Source organism: Cebidichthys violaceus, unplaced genomic scaffold, assembly GCF_023349555.1.
Source record: "Cebidichthys violaceus isolate CVI_PGR_0920_01 unplaced genomic scaffold, fCebVio1.0.p SCAF_17, whole genome shotgun sequence".
Lineage (NCBI taxonomy): Eukaryota > Metazoa > Chordata > Actinopteri > Perciformes > Stichaeidae > Cebidichthys > Cebidichthys violaceus.
The window spans coordinates 13,442,311-13,453,537 of NW_027176340.1; the positions used below are offsets into that span (position 1 = coordinate 13,442,311).

The window sequence follows — 11,227 nt, forward strand, 5'->3', positions numbered from 1 at the left end:
GTCATGCTTTGTTGTCATATAAAAATATATGTGACTGGTTCTTGTGAGTTTGTTCTTGTCATTATGTTAATTACGTTGATTTTGACTATATGCATTGTCGGTTAATGACAAAGCATCTCGTCATCGCAGGGTTAGGGTCGGACATTTGATTCTCTGTTTGGGGTTTTGTTTTCTTTTACAAAGCAAGAATTATGGTCTGGAGAAATGGGAATTGTGTGGTGATTGTTTTAGCCCCATTTGAATCAGTAGAGAATGTGGTGTTATGTGTAAAATAAATTCAGGATACCGTTGTATCGTTGGCTAACTTTATTAGCTGAAAATTAGCATAACACTGAGACTGTTGACTGACTGGATTCATACAACTCCAAGTGCGGACTGCGGACTGTATACGCCCTCGTCTGACATCACACACACCTGATAACTCTGCTCTGCATGTCGATAAAGTAGTACCATTACATTACAGAGAACAGTTAAACGCTGCGGGGAGAGATCGTAGCTTGTGTGCTGCTGTTGTTTTCCAGCTAAACTAGTTTAGAGTCACGTCGCGTGTAGAATGTTTTTCTTCCGGGGTCGGAGTGTCAGACAGCTGTCTGTTACGTCATGTGGGTTGCCAGTTTGAGCGCAGTGGATCCACCGAAAACATTACATTTCCCACAATTTAAGCTTCTGCATTTTCCAAATGCACTAGTATTATTCAAACGTAAGCCTCGTACCGATCAGTTCAATACGAATACATGTATTGTTAAACCCCTAGAAACAAATAACCATAGCTGTGGCGTCATAATGAGGTTATTAGGAGGTGGTTCAACTGTAGTAAGACATCACTGAAGGCCCAGGTATAAAGTGTGTGTGTGTGTGTGTGTGTGTGTGTGTGTGTGTGTGTGTGTGTGTGTGTGTGTGTGTGTGTGTGTGTGTGTGTGTGTGTGTGTGTGTGTGTGTGTGTGTGTGTGTGTGCGTGTGCGCGCGCGCGCGCGCGCGCGCTGAGGATGTTGACTCACTTCCTGAGACTGGCAAGACATGTTTCACTTTACAAATGACATTCACAACTGTAATGGATTGACGAGTGATTTACCTGGAAGTGTTGGAGGGGATGCTGACTCACCCTGTGGGCCTTGTTTTGGGCTTTCAAATTGAGCAACACGGCAGCTATGGAGTATTTTGTGATTGTTGTCAAGCAGTGTATTCTGTTTTGCCGCAGCTGTAAAGTGTACTGGGCTGCTGGAGTTGGTTGATAGAAGAATAAAAGTGACCAGTAGTCTGTACAGAGAGAAAAAAGTTCCTTCCCTGGTCGCTGTGTCCACTACTGTCTTGGCCACAGCTGCTCTATAGCTATTGTATTGAATCATAAAAGAATAAATGTCACTGCTGATGGGTGATGCGCACCTATGATCCCCCGTCTCTTTACATAATGTTTGATGGTGCCGTGTGGATGGTAAACTCCATTCAATTGGCTTCTGAATTCTATTTGAGTGCTCACCTTGAATTATTACAGATCAGTGTTGATATGAAACAATGGCACAACACAAAACATAAAACCATCACCAACCCATAATTTTAAAGTTTCCACAACATGCATTGTTGTTTCCAGCACACCCCAGCTACAAAGACAAACTCTAATCGTGATTTGTCTCCACCTAGTGGTTGAATTGAATCAGACTGGCGAGAAACCACAAAACTGCTTTCATTCTTGATTAGAATTTAACTAGCAATAATTCAGCATGAGTCAAACATTTACAACTATGTATGTATTTAACAGCAAACAATAATCAAGGGCCCGTCAAAAGCCACGGTCAAATGCAGAGTACAGGATACATAAGTCATCTTCTGCAATGCTTGAATTAGTTGAGAAGTCACTGCTGAGGACTTGACTGTAGTCTTGAAAGCAAACCCTTGGTCCATTTTGTCCCAGAAAAATCCTAGAATTATAATTAAATAAATTCCATAGACGCACACCGTAGGAAAGGTGGTAAACATCTGAGATATTTGGATCAAGTCATGGTAATGTCGATCCACAACTTTGAGACTGAAATATCTCAACAACCATTGTATGCTGAAGACATTCATGTTCCCCAGAAGATGAAGCATAATCATTTTTGTTGATTCTCTTTTCCCACTTTTTCCTATATTTTGGTTTATGACCAAAAATACCTGCAAAATGAATTGCATCCCCTCAGCTTCAGTTGTACTTTGTGTTCAGTGCACATGGTAAACATTATACCTTGGTGTGTGTGCTTGTTAGCATTCTGACATTAGCATTTAGCTCAAAGCAATCCATCCGGGCACCGTGTGCTCTGGTGGTGTACTCGGATAATGAATATTTAGCTTTTTCAGTTTCAAAGCATCGGCGGGTACTTCAGAGGAAATGGGAATATATGTCTTACAAGCATGAACTTGAAGTTAAAAGCTGAATTTCAGGTTAGGTTCATACTTAAACTCCTGTGGATAGAGGATCCAATTGTTGCATGTCATTCCCCATCTCTCTCTGCCTCATTTCCTATCACGTCTCCACTAATGCCAGCGATACAGGTAAAAACACCCAAAAAATAACGCTGGAACATGTACTGGGTGATTAAACCTTTGGTCTGGAACTCAGCTTACAGTACAAGACATAACCGCACCAATCAAGCCTGACAGGTTTGTACATGACTAGATGATTGAATTCATGCTTCCGGTCCAGTGTTGCATCTTACTGTGTGTTCTGACTGCGTAGAGAAAGCATCACAACTCTCCGCCCACTAGAGACTGTCATATTTCAGTTTAACAACATGAGTGAATTTTTCCTCAAAGTGGACCTAACAGGATTCTCCACATCTGTCCACCAAAGACAGACCACCAGTGTTTTCACCTGGACCTGGAAATAGTTGATGCAGTGAGTTATGAGTTATGTAAACGGGGGTTACTTATTCAGCCTAAAATACACTAAAGCATCTGCTGGTAAAATAACAACAGGTCAATGGGCGAGACGGTGTCCATGAGCTGCCTCTGTCTCACCACAGGTCACTACCGATGAGATATTTCTCATGTTGGGTTCATCACACACTCGGCAAACCTGCTGAACCAGGCAGATTGTTTTCATGCTGGCTTGAGCCACTATTTACAACTCTGCAGAAATGTGAAATCTCAGCAGGCTCCCATATTGCCACAGCATGTTGTTATGGTTTTTTTATGGATCATACAGACTTGTGACAAGACATTCTTTCATACCCCTCACTTTGTTTTAACACATTTTTTGTGCTAAAAACATAATATCATTCGTCCTCCATGAAGCATTCAAGATTTGGACATCGGTGATCCTGGGAAAGGACATAAAGACAATTAAACACTGCTTTTTAACCTGGATACATTTCTCCAGAGTTGCATAGTTCCACTACTTTTTTTCTGTGCCACTGAGCAACTTCCATGTGAATGAAGGGGGCTCAATGTTGTATCCAGTTATCTTTCTACATCCAAGACATAAACCAATAAGTGCTGGAGTGCACCGGAGTAGCGCCCAGCCTGCCAAAAAGCCAGAATAAGAATACGATTGTCATTTGACTTTCCCGTGGAGCATATAAAGTATAAAAGCTTTATATGACATTTGTATGGGCCCACTTGCACTGTGTTTGGTCTATTTATTCTTCAAATCAAAAGTTTAAACAGGAATTTAAAAAAACGTAAGATATTGTAATGTTAGTAATTATAGTAGACATATGTATGGGTGAATGGGTATGAATGGTTAGATAGGGGGCACCTTGCATGGTAGTCCCTGCCATCACTGTATGAATGGGTGTAAATGGGTGAATGATGACATGTAGTGTAAAAGCGCTTTGAGAGGTCGGACACTACAGTCCATTTACCAAGTACAAGTACAATATGGCAGGTCCCGCTGATTAGGACGTCCCGACGTTGGGGAAGCGCTGCTACGTTAAACTTAAAGGCCTAAAGATTGCAATCAATTGTTGCTACTCGGTATAATCTTAACAATGTGTTGACTACAAAACAAGAAGCATACATCTGCAGTGTCTGTATAAGCAACCTTTTATACAACAGTCTTTGTTATTTTTTCTGTAGTATTAGTTTACATTTTGTGTAAACAGAGAGCAAGGAATGACGGGTTTTAACGATTTAACTGGTATTTTGCTATTGGTCGGTGTCTTCTTTGGCACAGCTGCTTAGAAACAGTTTAAGAAGAGTTTCCAGCTCCTCGGCTCCTCACTGTGATTTCAGGAATACTAAACAACAAGGTCATATTAGTTATGAAGTCATAACGTTTCTAACAACATTAACATGAAACTCAAATTCTGTTGGTTATTTTTTATTTATTATTATTATTATTATTATTATTATTATTATTATTATTGTGGGAGAAACCGGATTACCCAGAAGAAACCCAAACAGGCGACGCCCCATATTTGATGAGGGAAATATTTGCACAGAAGACGTATGAAGAGTTTGACTTTTTTGTATGTACTTCTACTTTTAATACTTTAAGAGTTTCGACAAGAGCTTTGACACATGTATTTGGGGACAAATACTGAGGCCATAGAGCCTCTCATAAAGTTATTGCACAACTTAAATTTGCTTTTCTTATGTGCAGTTACCTACACTGAATCAATCAAATGTAATTTAACAAGGAAGCTGCAATAATAATGATTAGTACTTGATAATAGATGTCAAAAGAGTCTGAAACTGAGTTTTTAGATGGGAAGGAGCTGATTGGCTGTCCTGAAATCCATGTTACCATGATGCCAATGGGCAGAAGACAACATTTTTTTATATGTTATTACTATTGTTAATAAGTATTGTAATACAGACCTGTGTTGTGAGCAGAAATATGTGCACCCTGTTAGAGACTTTGTTTATTTTTATTGTATCAACTGTCTCACTGAGCATTCTTGTTGCCTTGCTTTTGCTGCTTTGTCTGTCAAAGTACTTTGTAAACTCTGTTTTTTAAGGTGCTATATAAATAAAGTTATTATTATTATTCATATGATTTCTGAATATAGAGCACTCTCTTTCTCCCCCGCCCACAGTAGTGGGAAGAAGGGCTAACTCTCCTGGTCCATTGGTTGGTCTTATTGGTCGGTATATTTCAATTTAGATAAATATTTCCACACTTTATGAATATCAACTAAATCAAAATATATCAATTCTATAACCTGTGGATGTTGTCCTGCCTGTTTGATGACGTCACCATCATCGACCATGTCGGTGAGATCACTAAATATCAAAACTGCTCTGTTCCATTCATTCAGTGATCCATGCCTCTACACTCATGTTCTCTGTGTGGACCTGAACAGAAACCCCAGGCTGAAGACTTTACTGTGAGTCAGAGACGAAAACGATGGAGCTCAGTGAGTTATGAAACGCCTCCACCTACTGACAGAAATCAAGAATGGCTGCAGAGGAACCTCGCTCGTCTCAAGCTGATTGTTGTACTGTTAGTGTGTTTGCTAATATACTGGCTGAAGACTGTCTTTTCTGTTAAAACATCATGATCTGGCTCAGTGTTTGTGGTTTACCTCAGACACTACTAACTGATCCCATCATTTTGACTGTGAGCTCATTAACTATACTCTCTATAAGGGAAGATCGTTCGTGTTTGAACTGACTGCAAAGACACATTTCGAGTCTGCCATTCAAGACTTTTGTCTGATATATAAAGAAGAAACTCTTTAACGCCTAACACATGTAGTCTCTGACATCATGCACACATTCAATGGGCAACATGTTTACTGTATAAGTGGAATATAATCATTAATAAATGGTTTGTAACATCTGTACTTGGGCTGATTTACTTATGTATTAGTGTATTTGTCAACAACTAAAACACCTGTTGGCACATTAGTGAAGGATGCTGTTGATGAGATTATAATTGTTTTGGATTTTGCAACAGTTGTATAAATGTTTGGTCTGGTCCTTCTGTGAAGGACATGAAGTTGGCAAGCAGCCTGTTTCCAGCCTGATAAAGCCAAAGAGTACATTGCAAATGTTGCTAGGTGGCATATCCTCACCAGAAATTACCACAAGTACAAGAAATGAAAATCTGTTGATTAAAAACAAGAAACATACATCTGCAATGTCTGTATAAGCAACCTTTAAGTAAACTTAGCTGTGATTTACTGTTTCTGTAGTATGAGTTTTCATTTTGTGTAACCGTATGAACCATGTCAGACATCACAAACATTAGAGAGGGTTAGGGATTAAGTGCAAGCATTATATTCAAACAAGAACCATAATGATAACTGTAATGGAAAAAAATATGCACAAACAACTGTGTCCTTGCTGTCAACCCGAAACTGGAAATGACAACTGTAGCTGTAATTTTATGTTATCTGGAGTCAAGAAAGTTGAAACTATGCAATAATGAGCAGCTTGTCCTCGTTTTTCCTGAAAGGTATCGAAACTGTGGGGAGTCAGCAAAATACAATAGATAAGCCCTTGTGGGTGTGACTCCCTTGAGAGATAATAACTGTATAAAGAGTATTGAATATTGTTTTTCGTAGAAGGCTTTCTCAACAGACTGCTGTGATACGTGCTCTGTTGAATTATCTTCCCATTTGCAAATGAATAAACAGACAACAGAACTTTGAATCTTTTGAAGACTTTATCATTTTGATTTGTGAACGAAACTCTTCTCCCGATTATCATTAGAGATTTTCCACAACACAACCCATAAAATTATGAATCAATTAAACAAAAACATATCTCGCATTTCTTCAGGCCACTCAGCTTTACATCATATCCATAAAGCATCAGGCTGAAACATGTAATTGATGAAATTGATTAGGTGATCGACAGAAGATTATTCAACAACAATTGATTTTCCATTCATTTATCAAGTAAATGTGCCACCCAATCTCTGGTTCAGGCTTGTCAAATGTGAGGATTTTTGCTTTTCTCCATTTTATATTATTAATACATATTATATTTATTTTTCATTATATTATATATTACATATATAATATGTACCTTTTAGATTTTGGACTTTTAGAAAAAAAGCAAAAATAGAATCAATTGACAACTAACAATAATTAAAATAACTGTAGGTTGCTATCCTAAACGAGGCCTATTACTTTATAAACTTAGTGTGTTTTAATGTCAAACATTACAAATGAATACAAGTTAAAGTAAAAGTTCATAAATCCAATTAATACTTTTAATAACAATGCTTTTATATTGACTAGATAAATAGGTCAAACCACACGGCGCACAGTTCACGTTCACAGGTCAACGTCGTCATGACGTCACCTGCATGACGCCCTCTAGCCCAGGAGACGATCCGAGATTCACTGAGCACACACACACACACACACACACACACACACACACACACTGAGCTCTTTAGCTGTCAGCCTGTTAACCTGCTGAGTGTTCGGACTCCACCCTGGAGGAGCAGAGCACAAGCGACGGGAGGAAGAACACGGATCTACCGCACGGACTTGTCCGCTCCTGTAACGGTACTGGTACTGGGCAGACATGGGAGCCGTTCTGGGAGCCTTTTCCCTCGCGAGCTGGGTGAGTTCCGACAGTGCCGACGTTATTCACAACCACTGTTTATTATTGACGGGACATGTAAGAGACGGTGACATCATGAAGAGTGGCCCCCGCAACAGGTAATATAGCACACAGCGGCTACACGCGACAGACTCAACTCAAATGTCTGCTGTTTGAAGCCCCGGTCCTCCGCTCATAAGATACACAACACGTCATTTAGTACTTGAGCTCGCGACTGTGGTTTATTGGTAACTTCTTCTCAATGCAGGATTTTTTTTTGCTTAATTATTCAGTTATTGAATCGTCGTTTGCATTAGCGGGGGAGACAGAAAGCGAAACTCCATTCAATTATCTCGCGTTTTAATCATTGCGCTTGAATATAATATAATTCAACTAGTATATGAAATATTTCCGTTTAGTGGTTATTTCTACACTTAACCTGATTCGCTTTGCAATGCATCATTATTTCTCGTTTCTATTTCCACAAAGCGAAACATATTCTTGGTGACTCGGTGACACGTTAGAATAACCTCTATGTTCGTTAACGGCGTCTGTTATAAAGGGTGCTCACGTGAGGGACGGTACAGGAAGCCCACGGCAAAGCAAGGGGGTAATCATAACACACTTGGTCATCTGCTTACACGTGATTAATTGGATTAAGTGAGCGTGCAGGAGGAGAGAGAGAGCAGACGATCCATATCACATACATGATCAGGACAACAACGTCCACAGCGGGGACATTGGCAGGATCACAGCACAGAGTGGATAGTGCAAACGAACAAGAGACATAAAAAATCTAAACAAGTATAATAAATAGGTAGTCACACAGTAAAAGTAGTGTACTGAAAAGGTACTGAAAAGCACAAATATATAAGAAAACTGAAGCTGCTGTAACAAGCTGCCACTCCTGTGGCGCCTCAGGATTCATACAGAAATATATAAATAAACAAATAAATAAAACAAGGGCAACGTCACAAGTTGTCCAATAATCAGACATTCCTGGTATTAGGTGTATGGTGATTTTAAAACATAAGAAGAAACATATTCTCACAGGAGCTGTGATCAGGAAATGTTTGGGATTTTACGTCTCAGTGGATTGTACTGTAATGAACCAATTTCTTTGGCTCCAGTTGGTCATGTGCTGCCTACATGTTATCTGGCACACCTCCGGCCTCGTCTGTGGTTGTACTAAGCTGACCTTGTCTGGCTGGCGGGGGTATTAAGTTGTTGACAATCTTCCTGGGCCTCCTTTATCTCTTGACTCCGCTCAGTTGTTGGTGTGGCAGAGAGAAACTGAAGCACTTTATTGTAACTGAACACACGGGCTGTTTGAGCGCTGTGCCATTTTTTTTTTTTCATTGAAGTGAAACAACTGAACATTAATAGTCCTCTTCAAAGGGTCGGACTCAGATGTGCTCCTCTGATTGTGACCTTTTCCAGGATCACAACCAGGATTTGTTGCAATATAATGGTTCTCTACAATATTCAGAGAATTATGATAGCAGCCAAATAACCATGGCTGGTAGATTAGTTCAAGAGTTGAAAGGCAGCGAGACTAAATAGCAGATTCATACGATCTTTTAGTCACAGACACAGACCCATAGTCAGCGATCATCAGATGGTACTGCCTCGGCAGATGACTCTCAGATGACGGTCTTCTCCCTCATGTTGAATCTGATTCACCATACTTGACAAGCAGAGAGAAGCCATTGGCCTCAGCCTCCTGCCAATTAACAGAACGACATGGGAAGTTTTTTTATGCTGCGATATCTCTCACTGCTCCTCACATGCTTTCACAGGGCGATGACATTGGTTCACTGTAAAGTACTGAACATTACCAACAAAGAAGATCACCAAAACTGAGTTTACAACAAATAAAAGAGGCTATTTTTCTATCTGAAGAATGAATTCACACGCTTGCTGTTGAAACGTTTGTTTAATACAAAAAGTAGTTGAGTTAGAAATTGAAATAGTTGGCTCTGCTCCTGGCACCAGGGGAGGAGCCGGAGTTGGGGTGTGTCTGTGGTGCGCTGGTCGCTGAAGGAGTTTCTGGTGAACCTGTGTGCCGTAAATCGCCCGATTTGACACAATAACTCTATAGAAAGAGCCAATCTCCTCGCTGACGCTCTGGTTTAACCAGTTAAAAAGTTCCTCGTACTTTAATTATATCATTCAGTTAACCTGTATGGCATCTGCATTTGATGTTCCTGCATATTTGTATTTTTGTCTTTCGATGGTAGATGCTGAAATGCATATGCTTTTGTCTGTCCCCAGGTGCCGTGCCTGTGCAGCAGTGCAACCTGTCTGATGTGCAGCTGCTGCCCGAGCACCAGGAACTCCACGGTGACCAGGATCATCTACGCCTCCATCTTGCTGCTGGGGACCATCGTTGCCTGCATCATGCTGTCGCCAGGTGTGGATGAGCAGCTGAAAAGGGTACGAGTGGATTATGGAGATAAAAAAAAATACATAGAGCGGACGTTTCTATTCACAGTAACACTCTATTTCTGTGTCAAACGGGATGGGAAGTAATCATATAAGTGATAAAGTTTACTCATTCAGCTAACACTATATGCACAGGTTTAATACTGCTGTAGCTGCCTGCTTATTCTTACCCATACGTTACCCAGAGAGATGGCTCGTTGTAGCTCTGAATGATATCCACCACATCAGGAGTTTTAAGGCTGATACAGATTTTCAAAACACATATATTTTTTGGGCCATAACACAAGAATGTATGTGCTAAATATGACAATTTCATGTCGATATAAACTGCAACTTGTTGAGGGAGGCATTGATCGTTGATTGATTGATGGTGTTGTGGTTTTTTCTATGTCTACGATCATTTTGTTGGACTTTAACTTTATATTAAACTTAATACGAAAAGGCTGGCTCAATAACTGTTTGCTATCTGACTCGTGGTGAGATACCACAGGATACCTCAGTAACGATCACCCACAGAACACAAGACAGAGATTGAAGTTTTCTTCAGTTCACGCAGATTTATTTGCATCACACAAGCTGTCCGGACTCAACTGACTAAAACAAAGAAATGTACCTTACTTTATAACCTCGTCCCCCTATTCATGATAACCCCCCTCCTCTTACTCATCAGCTCTCAACTTTCCTTTAAACAGTCATTTCGTTCATCATGCATACAGTAGGGATTCATAACCGTCCTCAGATCCTGTTCCCAACGGGGCGTGTGGGACATTGGGGCGCCTGTGATTTACTGTTGGGTTACCAATTAATCAATAGCAAGAGCCACACCTGTCAGAAGGTCATTCATACGCCGGACATCGTCGTAAATTAACTCCTCATTGAAATGCAGCTAAATGTCCAGTGTCTATGCATTCAGCGTAAATCTATCCCCCGCTCTGTCCTAGTTCTCCCCCTCCCCATTCTAACTTCCTTGATGAATCTGCCAAACTTCTGTCTCAGACAACATGAATGACATACTGACCAGAGATACGCCGGACAGTCAGACTGACCCTACCGCTGATACAAAGGGCATGCTGTTTTTCTCAGAGATGGGGTGGGCGACAGTGCTGCTGGCCTCTAATCGACCCTTAACTCATATTTTTAGGAATCGAGCAATACATGAAATAAGTGACTGGTCATAGGTCTGTGAATGTACAACTATGCATGAACCTAAAAGAGTACAAATTGTAAGATTATAAAGATAACTGAGCAAACATATAAGGTAAACTCTAAACCAAGGAATATAGTTGTAAAAGCCTACATTTGACAT

The 11,227-nt window shown here is 40.3% G+C and overlaps 1 protein-coding gene across 1 annotated transcript in view; it reads left to right on the forward strand.

The window, feature by feature from the left end:
* The first annotated feature begins 7,266 nt into the window (after positions 1–7,266).
* si:ch73-267c23.10 (serine incorporator 1) overlaps positions 7,267–11,227 on the forward strand; it is a 19,592-nt gene continuing 15,631 nt past the window's right edge. The window contains exons 1-2 of the mRNA XM_068712663.1: positions 7,267–7,497; positions 9,751–9,912. Coding sequence (XP_068568764.1) covers positions 7,459–7,497; positions 9,751–9,912 — 201 coding nt within the window. The 5' untranslated portion in view covers positions 7,267–7,458. The remainder of the gene's footprint in view (positions 7,498–9,750; positions 9,913–11,227) is intronic.